The sequence below is a fragment of the Vombatus ursinus genome, unplaced genomic scaffold (genome assembly GCF_900497805.2).
Source record: "Vombatus ursinus unplaced genomic scaffold, bare-nosed wombat genome assembly UNPS02014807.1, whole genome shotgun sequence".
In the NCBI taxonomy this organism is placed as follows: Eukaryota; Metazoa; Chordata; class Mammalia; order Diprotodontia; family Vombatidae; genus Vombatus; species Vombatus ursinus.
In genome coordinates this window covers 59,870,858-59,887,371 of record NW_020954585.1, presented here as the reverse complement: position 1 = coordinate 59,887,371, position 16,514 = coordinate 59,870,858, and the positions used below count along the sequence as shown (strand labels likewise).

The following is a 16,514-nucleotide window of genomic DNA, read 5'->3' as shown; positions in this document are numbered from 1 at the left end:
ACAGAGTAACATTCAAGGCTTAACACCTGTAATATTTTTACTTAAGGTTTCTTTTGCTTACATTAACTAGCTGTTAGAAAATTTATATAATAGAAGAGCCACAAGTTCTATGATAATTTTATTGGTGTTTGACATCTGGCTGTAAGACATCAATTTTAATATAAGTGCGTTTACCAACAGGCATGAGGCAGTATAGGTTTTCAGTTATGCCACTTTCAAAATGTACTCTTAGAATTTACTTCAGGAGTTTCAGGGCACTATTAAAAGAGGCCAAATTTTCACATGATTTCATCCATTTTTGAATATCAGTTGGAACAGAATTAGGGCCACCCAATTGCTGAAGTACACCCCAAGCTACAATGTCTGCTACAGTGAGTTCATTTCCTACCAGCCAGGGACCTCTGCCAAGAGCAGAGCTAATACGGCGCAAGACAGCTGCTTTTTCTTTACTGCTTCCTTCTTTCAACTGAAAAAAAGTCATATCTATCCAACGATCTATAAGTGTTAGACTAACAGCATCATGTGTCTGGCCAAGCAGTGAGAACAAAAATCGAGCAATGGTCCCTTCACCTTCGATAGGACACATTGTTTGAATACTGAACTTCATCTGGGGCTTTGGCACTGAAAAGAAAAAGAAAATACCTCAGTATTAGTAAATAAAAGTAACCCTTTTTAAAGTAATGATATTAGCTTAACATCTGAAGAATACTATTACTACCATTAAAATTTGTAATAAATTATAAATTACCATCAAATTTATAAAATCTCTAACAGCAATGTTATGTTTGCTTATAACTGAAAAAAAATTTCCCAAAAGCATATTAAGTGATCAGTTACTTTTTAACCAAGAGATTAGCCAATATACCCAACCATAAAGGATCATAAATAACGATGAACTGTGCATTTCTTAACTTGGAAAGTCCAGGAACATAAGCCAAAAAATATCCTGAATAAGAACTAAAGAAGAGTTTTAGCACATACCAAAGAGATATTGTGAAAGAATAGTTAACAAGCCGATACTTGTCTTATGGCTAACAAGGAAAACAACTACTATTGAGAGATCTAAGAAAAACAATTTTCTAAAAAACAATCTGACACTTAGAATACTGACATATCCTAAGAATTTATGCAAACAGAATTTTCCTTTAAATAGGTAGTTGAAGTGATCATTAATTTTCACTTTTCCAGAAAACATAAACCTTAACATAATCTTGTCTCATAACATGATGTAAATTTCATTGTTTATTCCATCAGTTTAGCTATAATCCTCTACCTACCATCCTTCCAAATTAAAGTAAAGCCCAATTGATACTCGTGACGTGACTGTTTCTTAGATTGTTCTCCAAAACACTTCAAAAGACTTTCAGGAACATTCTTTACAGATGAATGCACATGAACAGTTGATAATATCTTGTAGTGTTCACAAAGAAAGCTGTGTAGCACCAACAGGGAAAGTGGAGGCAGAGTTGGGTTTGCATTAATCACAATATCTTTCAATGCTCCATAATCCTGCATTTAAAAAAACAAACAAACAAACAAACAGGAAAAACACTAATTAGTACTGTAAAATCCTGTTCTAGAAATGTTATTCTAAATTATAATGCCAATGAAAGCAATTCTCTTATTTATCAATCTAAAAGACTTTCTCTACTACCTATTAAATGTATTCTTGTCATAAGAAATCTAGTTTTAGGTTTTTTTGTTTTTTAGGCAATTGGGCTTAAGTGACTTGCCCAGGGTCACACAGCCAGTAAGTGTCAAGTGTTTGGTCTGAGGCCGCATTTGAACTCAGGTCCTCCTGACTAAAGGGCCCTAGCCACCTAGCTGCCCCCATAGATATCTAGTTTTAAATTGTAAATGTTTTGACTATTTCCTTGGTGTAAGGAATTCCAAGTGAGGAAACTCCTTTCAATTCAGATCAGTAAATATTCTTCAACTATATATTAGTGAATTGCCTGGGGCATTAAAGTTTAAATGTTTTAATCCCACTATTCTCTTATCATAGGAAGTGCTTGAGGTCAGCTCTCAATCTCACTTTCCCACTTAGTTTCACAGGGTTCTGAAACTTGATTTAATCTTAAATAGGGGTTACTCTTTATTAAATTACCTGATATTTCTGGAGAATGAGCTTAACTGAAGCTTATTTCCTTAACTACTAAAACTTCTTTTTTTAACCATTTTTGACAGAAATGTAAAATGCTATATTCTAGTTCCCAGTCTTAAAAAGTGAAATGAACACAATTTAACACTTTCTTGATGTCATTATAAACAATTACTGTATTCTGCTGTAATATAATCATGCCCATAGGGGCTCCATGAAGATCTATAGGTAGAATTATTTGCTCTGCCACAACATAGTCCCAGTTTGTTAGTATTGGAGGTGGTGATTCTTTTATATCTTCTCTTGCAGGCTCACATTTCTCAGTATGTTTAATATAATAGGTCATTCTCCCACTTCCCTAGCTCTAGCCGTCATTCTCCCTGCCAGAGGAAAAAGAGAAACCAAGCTTATTAAATTTATTAAGTTAAAGAAATACACTACCCTAAATTAGTAGGCTGATAGCTAATTTTCTCATTGTTTAGGAGGCATTTTTCTTTCACTTCCAAATGTGGAGGGAGAGAGAGAGCAAAAGAAAGGCAGGAAAAACCATAAGGGTGATTTCTGTGGTCTTTTGTAGTTCCTCCTTTTCTTTTCTCTTCCTGGTTGATCTTGCTAGCAGCATATGCTTGTCTCGAAGATTAAGCCATGCATGTCTAAGTACACATGGCTGGTACAGTGAAACTGAATAGCTCATTAAATCAGTTATGGTTCCTTTGGTCATTAGTTCCCTCCTACTTGTACAAATGTGGTAATTCTAGAGCTGACCCAGTCCCCTTACCCTGGAGCTGGCACCCCCCCGCCCATATCGTGAGGATGTGCATTTATCAAACCCAAACCAACCCAGCAGTGTCCCCCCAACCAGCGGTTGGTGCCCCAGCTACTTTGATAACTCTAGATAACTGTGGGTCAATCACACACCCTGGTGGTGGCAATGTCCCATTTGAAAGAATGCCCTATAAACTTTCGATGGTACTTGCCATGCCTACTATGGTGACCGGGGTGATGGAATCAGGACTCAATAGGAAGCCTGAGGAATGGCTGCCACATCCAAGGAAGGCAGCATGCTTGAAAATTACCCACTCCTGACCTGGGGAGGAAGTGGCAAAAAACAGCAATACAGAACTCTTTTGAGGTCCTGTAATAGGACTGAGTACACTTTAAATCCTTTAATGAAGATCCAACTTATGGCAAGTCTGGTGCCTCAGTCCCAAGTAATTCCAACTCTAATAGTATTTTAAAACTGCTAAATTAAAAAACTTGTAGTTGGATCCTGGGATAGAGTTGATGGTCTGAAGTGAGGTGAGCCACTGCCTGTCTCAGTCCCTGACTTAACAAACTTCATTTTAGATACATAAGTAGTTTTAGTACCATTTCTAGAATTCTCAGTGAAAAACTAGGTGTTTTGTTTTGGGTTTTTTTTTTTTTTTTTTTTTGGATGCTAGCATGTTAAGACTTTCAGTATGAACTTACCTTCCCAAGCATTGAATCTAAGTCTACTGCACTTGTAGTTTTTAAAGTAGTGTATTCATTAGTTTGGATCATGTTTGTCACATCAAGGTCTGCATCTGGTGTTTGTATCATCTTGGAGAGCCCATCAACAGCAGCTTTCAGTTCATACAAACGTTTTAAGATCTCTTCCTGGCGGGACTCAAGAGCCTGAAGAGATGGGTCAGCCTCTTCCTAAATCAACCAAAATTAACAATGTTTTAATTTTCTTTTGTAATTCATTTTCTTTCATCTCAAGGCAGTCTTTTGTTAATACCCAAGTCAGCCAATGAAGAAATGTTATCTTCTCCATTACAATTTTAGATACTTTGGTCCTATTTTTTCTCCTTATTTAATACATTACCTGAGTAGAAAAAGAGACTTAAAAGGAGAGCAAGCTTATATTTTTAATAGCTCATGCTGCTGTCATCTGCAACTTGTCAAGGTAAAGAAAGCACTCTTTGTATAACAAACTGGTAATTATGTTTTTTTTTAAAACTATTTCATGCCACTTAGTATATGGTAATTGGAATGGATACATAAAATGGATGCAAACTGTCCTCCTGTACTTTTACAGACACTGAACTAACCACAAAAATACTCTTGACTGTAGAAAGTGCAGAAAATCACTTAAGTGTCTAATAATTAAGCTGTTTGCAATAAAAAGAAAATTTACAAAAATCCAAAAATGTTTAGTTTTGGAATATCTCTTAATTTATATTTGAATATTAATGGCTGCTGTCCTAAGAATGAAATTCAAATTTAAAAAACGAAAGCAAACTGTAAAAGGACCTGACTTGGAAAGTTATCCCATTTCTCTATCCTGCACTCAAAATCACAATGCTGCTAAATTAGCATCTTACAATTGAATGCAAAGACCCAAACCTAAGCAGATGTCTCTTTACTTTCCCTTGAGGGGAGAAAGTGGTTAAGTGTTTGTGTTTCAGAGGGCTTCTCTGCTGAGCCATTTATTTGATGGAAGGCAGAAGATACAGTTTTTCATCTCTGCACTGTTAAGAGTACAGGCTTTATGTTTTTCCTAACAATAATGTCCTATCCACAGAACCTAACCATAATAATTTATCTTGTGACCAACCGTGCAGGATGCAAAATGAATAACTTCAGTTAGGGGTGAAAACATGTCAAATAATTGAGTAGGCAGTACCCGGAAATAAGAGTGCATGATTTGTGATATGAGAAATGACAGTATGATCTGACCACAATACTAAAAGTTGCAAATACTATTAATGAGGCAGTATTTGTTTCTTGTCACTTCTATTTTTTTTTTCTTCCCTGACATTCTTTTGAGGTGTAGTAGGAAAAACACTGGACCAAGGTTTGAGTCTTTAGGTACCTGAAAGGCTATCGTGGGGAAGAGGGATCAGATTTGTTCAATTTAGTCCCCATGGGTAAGACAAGAAGCAATGGAAATCGCCTAACAATTAGAGCTATCCAAAAACAGAACTGGCTGAGTTCTGAGGTTCCCTTTCACTGAAGGTATTCAAGTAAAGAGATAACCATATGTTACCACTATTGTAAAAGGGATTCTTGTTCATGATCATAGATTTAGAGCTGGAAAGACCCTGAAAGGTCATTTAGTCCAGTCCCTTCATTGTACAGAAAAGAAAATTGAGATTCAGGTGAAATGACTTGTCCAATGCCACAGTGAGTGGCAAAACCAGTGTTCAAATCCAGGTCCTCTGACTCCAGATCAAGAATTCTTTTTACTGCAACATAGTTTAGTCTGCACTAGATGTCCTCTGTTACCCCTCCAATTCTGAGACTGAGTCTGCGCTCTACCAATATATACTTGCCTCTAGACCAATCAAGCCAAGCCATCACCACCATTTTCACCACCATTTCTCCTCAGACCCTGATGGAGACATCCCAAAGACCCTGAAATCATCCAGCCCAGTGCCCTCATCCTGGGAAAGCCACCTCTGTGGAGATGCAGCCTGGCAAATACTCCTTCAGGTGTCACAGCCATATCTATCGTAGACTCAGAAAAGAAAGTTTTCACCAAAGTCTTTGATGCTATCAAATAGTTCAACACCAGAAACTAATATTTTTCAGTGGAAATTACATTAAAGAAGAGGCATTACCAAATTTGGACTGCTTGGCACTCTAAGGATCACAAGAACTTCCCATCTGACTTTCACATACATTGTCACTATTATAATGTGAACTTGAGAGCAGGTGGTTTTTTTTTTTTTTACTATTTTACTTTTCTATCTATCCCAAATGTTTACCATATATTAAGCACTTAAATTCATTTATTCATAAATATATGTATGCATACATTCATTCTTCCTCATGAAGCCTCTTCTGATGCCCCAACTGCTGTCTTCCCAAACTACCTTGTAGTTGACATGCTATGCGTATAATACACACACACACACACACACACACACACACACACACACACACACAGAGGTATATTTACAATTATGCTAGTTTTATATGTACTTCTCTATTAGAAAGTAAGATTGTTTCATTCTGTCCCCAGTGCCTAGAACAGGTGTAGGGAACTTGCCCCTGTCAAGGCCACATGTGGTCTTCTAGGTCCTTGGGATGCAGCCTTTTGACTGAGTCCAAGTTCTATAGGACAAATCCTTTTATTAAGGGACAATGCTTAACACATAGTAGTAGCCTTATTGCTTAACAAATACTTGTTGATTGATTTGATGGTTCTCCTTCCCTCTACTCTTTCTCAATCTCTTTGCTGGATCTTCATTTATATCATGCCCAAGAACTTTGAGTGACTCCCACCCCAAGGTCCTGTCCTGGTCCTTTTCCATTTTCTCTCTATTGACTCTCACCTGAAGAGTACATCAGCTCCCATGAGTTGATCTTCTCCAAGCTGATGATTTACAGAACTTGTAATCAACTCTATTCTCTTTCCTGAGTTCCAGTCTTTTTTCACTAACTTCCTTTTAGACATTTCAAACTGGATGCTCCATAGGCATCTCACACTTTCAGGTCCAAAACAGAACTCATTATCTTGAGTTCCCCTTCTGTTCCCAACTTTCCCTTTTCACCATCTTTGTAGTAACCCAAGTTTACAAATACGGCATTATCCTCAGCTCTTCCCTCTCTCTCCTTTCCACATAGCCAATTACCAAATCTTGTCATTTTTCCCCACAGTGTATCTCTCGTGTATATCTCCCCTTTCCACTCTCACAGCCACCTGTGATTACTTCAGGCCTTAATCAATCACCTCGAGCCTTCTAATTGGTCTCCCTGCTTCAAATCCCTCTCCACTCTATTCTGGTCACTAACTTAAGGAATCATCCCCACTTAGGGCAAGACAGCTCATTTGTAGCAAAGAAGAAACTTTAAAACCTAACTGGCGTGGGGCAAATGGAGGCGGCCTTGGGGCAGCCCCGAAAAAGGAGGCAAAGTAGAGCTTTGGAGGCAGAGGCCCGGGTTGGACTCTTCTGTGACAGCCAGTCGTGTCACTGAGGGGACTTGGACCAGATGGCTTCCGGAGGGTCCTTCCGAGCCCACCACGACGATCCAACGACTGCTCCCACAGTCCCGCGCAGGGGCAGGGCCTTGTTCTAGAAAGGGGGCGAGGGCGGAATCCAGGGCGGCCCCTTCCGGCGGACCTCCACGTAAAGTTCCAAAGCCCAGTCCCAGAAACTATGCGAAAGCTACAGGCGGTTCGATCCCAAGCCCGCCCGCCCCGTAAAGTGACGGGGACAGACTGCCGGGACCCCTCAGCAGCTCCACCCAGCGGACTAAGCCCTCGCCACGCCTCCAAACCGGCGCACCCTCGGCCACGATCCTACCTGCACGTGCCCCGCCGCGTCGTCTGTGAAGGCCGAGCTTCGGTGCTTGGTGTGTATGTTGGGGACTCGGTACATGCATGTAGGGAGCTCAACACACAGCGATCCACTCGCCCCGTGATACGGCTTTACCTGGTACATGGTTACCGCGGAAGGGATGTGAGGCAAGGAGAGAGCAAAAACACCACGCTGCTTGGAGAAAGACGAACAAATGGCAATTGCTACGAATCCTTCCGTCGCAAATGCTGGAGGACCGGAAAACCCTGCGGGTTTAAGCTCTCTGATTGGGCAAAGATCCCGGACTGACACGTGACGAATCTTGTCCCCAGCCAATCAGAGGAAGAAGGCGTTGAGGTCCTTTGGGAAAGGGAGGGCGAAAGATTCTTGAGAATCACCAATGAGCGGGCGCGAGGTGAGGCTGCCATCCTACGCCGCCGAAGCGGGAAATTCTTCAGACTAGCCCCTGGCGGGCTGAGCTGAGGCTTCATGGAGGGACCGAAGTAAGTGATCTGCTTCCTTACGCTCCCTTTTTCCCCTCTCGGCCTTGCTCTTTCTGGCCTAGGGTCATGGGGGGGCGGGGTAGAGAGGCCACTTAGATGCGTGAAGAGTTGGTCCCTATCTACGGAAGCCTGGTCGGACCTTCTTCCTGCAGGCTCTGGGCCCCTTCTTCCTGGGGTTGGCCGATTGATTTCATTGGGCGGAGCAATTGCCCTGTGGGGTGGAGCGCTCCCCTAGAGGAGGCCTTCCTCCTCCCCAAGGCGGTGGGCCTTGAAATGGGAGGCGACCAGGGTGCCGTGGAAAGTGCTGTCTGCCAGTAATCGGCAGTTTGCGTGACCAGGTAGTGTAGGTCATGTGACTTCTCCAGACCTCGGTTACCCCCTCTGTAAGATGAAAAGGTTCGGACTAGATGACCTAGAAAAAGCTGTCCATGCTTGGTGCATTCACGCTCCACTGGCTTCGTAACCCCTGGACTTCCTTCCCCTCACCTCCGCCCCCTCTCCTACCGTATACCACGAGACGGAAATGGCTTTCTGAGGCATGACTGGTGATCTCTTAATTGTCAACATCCTTCTCTCAATGGCCAACGTTCTTGACTTCACCGAAATATTTGAGACAGGGTTGACTATCCCCTTCCTTCTGGATATTTTGTCCTCTCTTGGTTTTCATGACATTGCCCTCTTGTTCTGTTCCTACCCATCTAATCCTTCTAGTTCTCTTTTGCAGGATCATCACCCGTGATGACGTGGTAGGCCGCGTCTACATATTTAGCCTTCACCTATCTTCTGAGCTTTAGTCTCACCTCTCCAACTGCCAGTTAGATTTCACCTCCTTGTCCCTTAGACATTGCAAACTAAGTATGTCCTAAACCAACTCATTACTTCTCTCAACCAACCCAACCTGAACCATCCTCTCCTATTTTCTGTATTTCTTTCAAGGCTACCATTATTCTTTCAGTGATCCAAGTTCTCAACTTAGGAGTCAACCACAACTCTTTAATCACCACTCTTTCCCCGATCCTCCCCGTTTATCAGTTGCCAAATCTTTTTTTTCCTATGTCTGCAATCACTCCCACATTCTTCCCCTTACAGTCACTGTAATTCATGCCTTCCTCATTTCTTGCCTGTAACGTTGCAATAGCTCTCAAATTGGTCTTCCTATATTCAATTTTTTCCCTTTTTCCTGCTAGTCATTTACACAGCTGACCAGGTGACAAATTGATATTCTTAAAATACAGGTCTGACCTTGTCACTCTCTTCCTTAAGGAGTTTTAGTTGCTCCTTGCTGTCTCCAAGATTAAATACAGATTCTTCCACCTGGCATTTAAAACCCTCCAAAAACCTGGCTCCAGCTTATCTTCCAACCTAATTACACATCTCTTTCTCTAGTACCCTATGCTTTAGTCAAACTGATCTTAATTTTCTATGGAGGCTGGATGAGAGGAAGGAGTCCTTTCTTTCTTTGTTTTAAGCTTGCCAAATAGTCTAGGAGAGAGGCTTGTGTTTAAGGGAATCTTGTTAAAGGATTATTCATTTAGATTTGCACATTTTCCCACAGGCTTTGAATATACCTGGTACTGTTATCCATCTCTCCAGCTGTTGAAGTCACTTGACTTCTGCTATCTAAGCATCTACCTTGTAGCAGATACTCTGTTTCCTTTTTCTCCACCAAACAGTTCTTTCTAGGAAAGATAAGCCTAATAAAAAAGCCCAATAAAAAAGCAGAGGCAGAGCTTTTATTTTAGACCCTCTTACTGATTTTATTAAAGTTCAAAAAAATCCTAGAATATTAGACCTGCAAGGATATAAGAGGTTATCTAATCCGTAACGCCTTCCTTTTACAGATAAGGAAACAGAGGGCCCACTTTATTTCTTTGGTTTAGCTATCAAAATATGCTAATCTTTGTTCACTGATAATTTGAAGGATGTTTCTAAGTACTCAAGAAACAGCCTTTAAAGAGGCAATGAGCAGTCTTGCCTTTATTTGATCTTTGCCAATATTTGACCTTTATTTTTTCCTTCACTAAGATAAAACATCTTCTGCACACTTTAGAAAATTAGGGTAGCACACCTATCAAATCAACAAGATTTTGGGTGCTTACTGTGTTTTAAACATTGTCCTAGGCCTTGGGATATAAAGACAAAAATGAAACCACTTTTGACATCAAAGGGATAAATATGTTTACATATAAGAAGGTAATCTCTAGGGGAGGAACTTTTAGCTGAGGGTATCAGGAAATACTTAAGTTTTGTAAAGTTTCGTTTAAGTAAAGTCTTATACTTTGTTCAAAAAGTCAGCCTCACAAGTACCAGAGAGGTGTGGCAATCATCTGGAGGTTTTAATAGAATGGCAACAGTATCAGCCAATAGTATGGTATAGAAGCAAAGGAAAAGACAAAATGTTTATATCCTAAAATAATACTACTGTAGACCTCTGTTGGCCAAGGAATCTCATTCCTATTATAATGTAGCTTCTTAAACTACAAGATCAAAGGTAATTTGTCTTTACAATGATACTTTACAATGATACTGAAGAGGAGTTTCATTTGTGTAGCCCCATAAATTAGTAGAGTCTTAATTTGTTACTATTCTTTTATATATGTATTTAAGAAAGGTCGAAAGTCTTCCTGCCAGCATTGTACACAGTATGATGGATTCTGAACTAATTGAATGAACAGACCCAAAGAATAGTTATTAGTGAAGCAGAAAATCTCTAGTGGGATGCCCCAGGGGTCTGTCCTTGGCTCTGTGTTATTTATGTTTGAGTGTGACTTGGACTAAGGCATAGTTGGCATGTTTATTAAATTTGCAGAAGATGCAAAGGTATATAGCTAACTCATTGTTCCATAGAGTCAGGATTCCAAAAGATCTCAGTAGATTAGAACATGGGACAAAGTCAAAAATACATTTAGTAAATATAAAACTTTATGCATGGATTGAAATTTTAGTTTTACAAGTTTGATATGGCAGATTATCTTTAAAGAATCTGTCATTTTAGTGGACTGTAAGTGAACATGAATCAGCGGTATATATGGCAGCCCAAAATGTTAATGCTGCGTTTAGAGAAGCATGGTGTCCAGAATTATGCCTGGTCAGAGTACTGGGTTCTATTCTGGGGACCACATTTTAAGAAGGACATTAATGAACTAAAGAGCTTCCAGGACAATAAAATGGTCAAAGAACTGCCATATGAGAATCAGATAAAGGAACTGGAAATTTTAGCTTGGAGAGAAGAATATTTAAAATCATAGGTTTAAAGCTCGAAGGAACCTTAGTGATCATCTAGTCCAACCTCTTATTTTATAGATGAGGAAATTGAGATCTAGAGTGGTTGAATGATTTGCCCAGAATCGTACCGGTAATAAGGAGCAGAGGTGGGGTTTTAACTCATTTTCTGACTCTAATCTGGTGTTTTTTATACTATACCACACTTAGGGTGAGATATTTGAAGGGCTGTTGTAGAAGCGGAATTTGTATTGTTTTGTTCTCAGATCACCAAACTAAAAGTAGTAGGTAGAAGTTGCAGAGAGACAGACTTTGGCTCAATGTAAGGAAAACCTGCCTGACAATTAGAGCTATCTAAAAACAAAATGGGCTGCTTTGGCATAAAAGGTTCCTTCCCTAGAGGTCTTCAAACAAAGATTGAATGACCATTTGTTTATGTACAAATAGTACTAGATGTCCTTGGATGCCCTTTCCAATTTTGAGATTCCGTAATTTTGGAACATGACCAAATCTATAATCTAACTAGTAACTAGGTTAGTCCTATTGACACAAGTACTTTGATCAGTTGCCATAATTAAAACTCAGAATGAAAATATATAAATGCAGATTTTCATTTTCAGTAAATTAACTGTGTTTTGTTTTGTTTTTTTTCAGTGCAGAAACTGCTAATGCTATCAGACCTATAGATCGTAAGTCAGTTCATCAGATCTGCTCAGGACAAGTGGTGCTTAGTCTGAGCACCGCTGTCAAGGAGCTGTTAGAAAATAGTGTGGATGCTGGAGCCACTAATATCGGTGAGTTTACAAGAGCTTTAAATTAGAGAATGAGTTAGTTTCATCATGTTTTTATTATAGGCAAATGGTGGTATCTATTTACTGATCTCAAAAATGAGACAGTGTTATGCACATATTAAGAACATTTTAACTCAAATTTAGTTTTGGTAGTTGAGTCCTTACTATGTCCATAACAGTTTGCTAAGTGCTAACATTATTCATTCCAATGAAATAGAACCATACACCAACTTAGATCAAAAGTATGGGCTAATAAATAGAGACATAGAGGACTTAAAGGGGGAAAATTTAAAAAATATTTTAAATAGAAACTGCATTGTAGTAAAAAGTGCTAATTTAGATTATATAAATATAGAAATAATAATGCTAATTTAGGAAAGCATTAAGAAAATCAGTGTATAAGCTTTTAAACATGTTTATTGTATGGAAGTTAAATGTTTTTTATCTTCCTAGATTTAAAGCTTAAGGAATATGGAGCTGATCTTATTGAAGTTTCAGACAATGGTCTTGGAGTAGAAAAAGAAAACTTTGAAGGCTTGAGTAAGTTGAATTTTCTTGACTCTTGAAGCAATTAGACAAAAAAAAAACATTTATATTCCATTCTCTTAGTGAACACATATTTGGGTTTAAAAAACTATTCATGAGCCAACCTGTTAATACCTTTTATTACTTGTTAAATATATTCCAAGTTCTATCCCTTTAGAAATGTCGAAATGATTCGACAGCATACCATATGTAGATTGGATAAAAGAAGTAGGAATGTTTAACCTGGAGAAGAGAGTGAGTGTTATAGATCTAGAGCTGGGTGTGATTAAGTCCAGCTCCTCATTTTACAGATGAGGAAACTCAAGCCTGGAGAGGTTGCATGACCTGCCTCGATTCACTCAGGTGCTGAGAGAAGATGTTTAACTTCTTTTCCAGCTCTGAAACATCACACTTCTAAGATTCAAGATTTCTCTGATCTAACACACGTTGAAACATTTGGCTTTCGAGGAGAGGCTCTGAGCTCATTGTGTGCATTGAGGTAATAGTACATTTTTAACTTTTGCAGATGATTCTACATTTAAAAAGAAACAGAACGCTGAATTTGAAAAGAGTGATTTCAGTCATTAGTGTTTCAATAAGACCTGGAATGTTTTTGGAATAGTTTCTTTCAAATTGACAAAGTAAATGGTTAATTTATAGTTTGGTGTTATCACATTAGCAAAGAGGTGTTTAAATATTTTATTTTTTTGACATGATAGCTACAACTGGGATAGTGCCTCTATCAGTTTTTCAATTCTTAATTCTATTTAACTTACGTATTTCTAATACATAAGCTCTAGTGAGGTCTGGGCTACAGTGATAGCCTCCTAATTAGTCTCCCTGCCTTGGCTCTCTCTTCTTCAATCCATACTCCGTAAAGCAGTCATATTGATATTCCTAAACCACAGGTTTGACCATTTCACACTCCCCTGTTCAAAAAAGCTCCAATGGCTTCCTATTTCCTCTAGAATAAAATATATAGATTACTGTATTTGACTTTTAAAATCTTTCAAAATCTAGCTTTACCCTACCTTTCCAGGTTTATTACATTACTCCCCTTCCCATACTGTCTGTACTAGTCATCTGACCTATTTGCTGTTCCTCGCACATGCCATGCTGCCTCCTGACTCCCTTCTTGCCTTTGCATGTGCTGCCCTGCATTCCTGCATTCCTAACCTTTACCTTCTAGACTCCCTAGCTTTCTTCAAAGCCTATCTCATGTGCTATCTCCTATGATAGGCCTTTCTTGATCTCTCCTCCCCCCAAATTACCTCATTTGTTCTGTATGTCTTTTTTTATATGTGTACCTGCTGTTCTGAGAGAATGTAAATTCCTTAAGAAAAGGGATTCTTGTCTCTTAAATTGTTTTTGTATCTCCATTCCTAGAATTGTGCTTTACATAATGGAAATGCTTACTAAATGCTTGTTGATAGATTGAAAATGTAGCAAACCAAGCAGAATAAAAAGTCCATGGGAGCAACTAGGTGGCTCAGTGGATAGAGCACCAGCCCTAGATTCAGGAGGACCTGAGTTCAAATCCGGCCTCAGACACGTAACACTTACTACCTGTGTGACCCTGGGCAAGTCACTTAACCCCATTGCCTAGTCAAAAAAAAAAAAAAAGTCCACGAAGGAAGAGTAAGGTTTCGGTGCCTTTGTCAATGAATAAAGATGGAGTGGTGAATATCCTAAGATTTAGTTAGGCCTGTAGTACCCTGTGGGTAAGATTTCTCTAAATCTTAGGAAAAAATGGCCAGAAAAGGGTAGACAGTATTTCTGCACTTTTGCCAGTTTCCCAGAGTGGATCGTGAGAACCCCAGTAATTCATGCAGATATAATCACTGCCATGAAATATTAAATCTCTTGTGAAGGTGAAGAAATTGCTTCTCAAAAAGTGATGATTAGCAGGGACATGAGGTGGAACTAGAGGAAGGCCTGATGGTTTTAAGAGTAATATTCCTTCTTATCCCTATGTTCTAGGTGAGAAACATAGTGAAATTTGGCTATAGTTTATTTTAATTAAGGTCAATGTACTCCATGCTTTTCTGTGTGTTTTTTGTTGTTATTCTGGTTCTCTTATCAAGTGTGTTCTTTGATTATACATTTTAGAAAAATAACTATCATGCTTAATTAGACTTTTGAACAAAACATATATGTCATATGGGGAATGTGAATAAATTATAATAATTTTTGCTTTTTGTTTTGTTTTGTTTTGGTTTTTTTTTTTAGGCAGTCGGGGTTAAGTGACTTGTCCAGGGTCACACAGCTAGTTAAGTATCAGGTGTTTGGTCTGAGGCCGGATTTGAACTCAGGTCCTCCTGACTTCAGGGCCGGTGCTCTATCCACTACATGACCTAGTTGCCCCTGTCATCATCTTTTGTTAAGAGATTTTGTAAATAGTAGTTAACAGAAAAGGGGTGGGGGGATAGGGGGGGCAGGTATGAAAGTAACTGTGTGATAACCTGTTGTCTCAAATGGTAAACATTGTATATTCTGGGAAGAACTGCTTTTGGTCATGTCTTCTCTTTTACAGTGATGTTACGATTTCAACTTGTCACAAATCAGCCACAATTGGAACGCGATTGATCTTTGATCACAATGGGAAAATTGTTCAAAAGACCCCTTACCCCCGACCACAAGGGACAACTGTCAGTGTTCAGCAATTGTTTTCTACCCTGCCTGTGAGACATAAAGAATTTCAACGAAATATTAAAAAGGTATAGTGAATTAAAAACTCTGATATTTAAAAGTTTTTTTATCATTATATTAAGCATATAAGTATAATAAGTTACTTTTTCAATACTTCAAAAGATCTGTAATTTCATTCATATAAATATGTTTGCCTTTCCAGACATTAGTAGACAACTTGAGTTGCTGTGGTCAAAATAAAATTATCACACAATGGCCAACTTTATGGAAAAAAGCCTTTCCAAACCATAGACTCAGTAACTGACAGTCCATTACTGGGCCCACACTCAGACCCTGTCCAGCTCAATAGGATGCACCAGTACTTGTGTTCCTCTGGTTTAGCTTTTGAAAAATTCTAATCCTAATGAAGTATCTTAGTAGGATTTTGGTAGAGAGAGTGCTTTCTGCTTTGTCTTCACGTTCTACCTGACCAATCAATGGTATATATACCCAGACCATTTTCCCCTCTACCTCTACCCACCTCAACCAACATCTTCCACACTGATCTTTACCTCCAGAATTCATGTTTCCAGTTCTTAGGGAAGTTAATCCACTCATCTTAGCTCCTGCTCTAGGGCCTAGCTATCTTGATTAGTGAATGAGTGAGTACAAACTAGCCCACAAAGCTCACTATATCTACTAACTGACCCCTGACCATGGTTGACCTTCACATCCCATCCAGCGTACACGTAGGCTATCTTGCCATCTGTCTCCTACCATGCTTCTGTACCCATACCTCCACTTCCTGTATCTTGCTTTGCTAATATTATCAATAGTACCACTACTTCTGGAAAGGGCATTTCATTTGAGTGCTATACTAATCAACTCATTATCTCTGTGAATTGCCACACCAAAACTCCTTTCCCTGTTTACTACTCCCTTATATATGTTGACTTCCCATTTTAGAATGTAAACTCTTCCAGGGCCAGGGACTGTTTTACTTTTTTAAAAAGTTATTTGTATCTCCATCATTTAATAAGTAAGTAATTAATAAATACTTTTTAATTTATTCATTCATTTATTCCGGTGTAGTAAAAATGTATCACTGATGTTTTCTTATTTTATTGATTCTGTTCTCTTAATTCTTTTGAAAATTATTTAGTTTGTTTTTTCCCTTTAGTTAGATATTACTATATTAAAACAGTCTTAAATTTTTTCTTAGAAATAATCTTCAAATAGTTGTTGAATGTCCATGCATGTATATAATGAATCAGAAATTACATTATTTCACTCTGAGTTTTTTAATTCTGAAAGTTTATCTTTAATAGCTTTACATGTATTTTAAGAACATTCTCCATTTTTTTGAAACTTTGAGAAATAACTCAGTAAAGCCTTCATGTATTTGAATGAAAATTAAGTACGTGATCATGCATTGAACAAGTAGCTAAAAACTTTTTTAACATATAAAGTATTT

General features: G+C 38.6%; 2 protein-coding genes across 2 annotated transcripts in view; one reads left to right on the top strand and one right to left on the bottom strand.

Annotated features, from left to right (window-relative positions):
* Window positions 1–105: 105 nt before the first annotated feature.
* Window positions 106–4,263, bottom strand: LOC114052232 (aminoacyl tRNA synthase complex-interacting multifunctional protein 2-like). The gene is made up of 3 exons (XM_027874739.1): window positions 3,572–4,263; window positions 1,278–1,509; window positions 106–621 (listed from the first exon to the last, which is right to left on the bottom strand). The coding sequence occupies exons 1-3, from the start codon at window positions 3,680–3,682 to the stop codon at window positions 236–238; spliced, it is 729 nt and encodes a 242-aa protein (XP_027730540.1). The 5' UTR covers window positions 3,683–4,263; the 3' UTR covers window positions 106–235.
* Window positions 4,264–7,608: 3,345 nt separating this feature from the next.
* LOC114052229 (mismatch repair endonuclease PMS2-like) overlaps window positions 7,609–16,514 on the top strand; it is a 37,744-nt gene continuing 28,838 nt past the window's right edge. Inside the window, exons 1-5 of the mRNA XM_027874736.1 lie at window positions 7,609–7,874; window positions 11,751–11,890; window positions 12,341–12,427; window positions 12,809–12,911; window positions 14,946–15,129. Coding sequence (XP_027730537.1) covers window positions 7,861–7,874; window positions 11,751–11,890; window positions 12,341–12,427; window positions 12,809–12,911; window positions 14,946–15,129 — 528 coding nt within the window. The 5' untranslated portion in view covers window positions 7,609–7,860. The remainder of the gene's footprint in view (window positions 7,875–11,750; window positions 11,891–12,340; window positions 12,428–12,808; window positions 12,912–14,945; window positions 15,130–16,514) is intronic.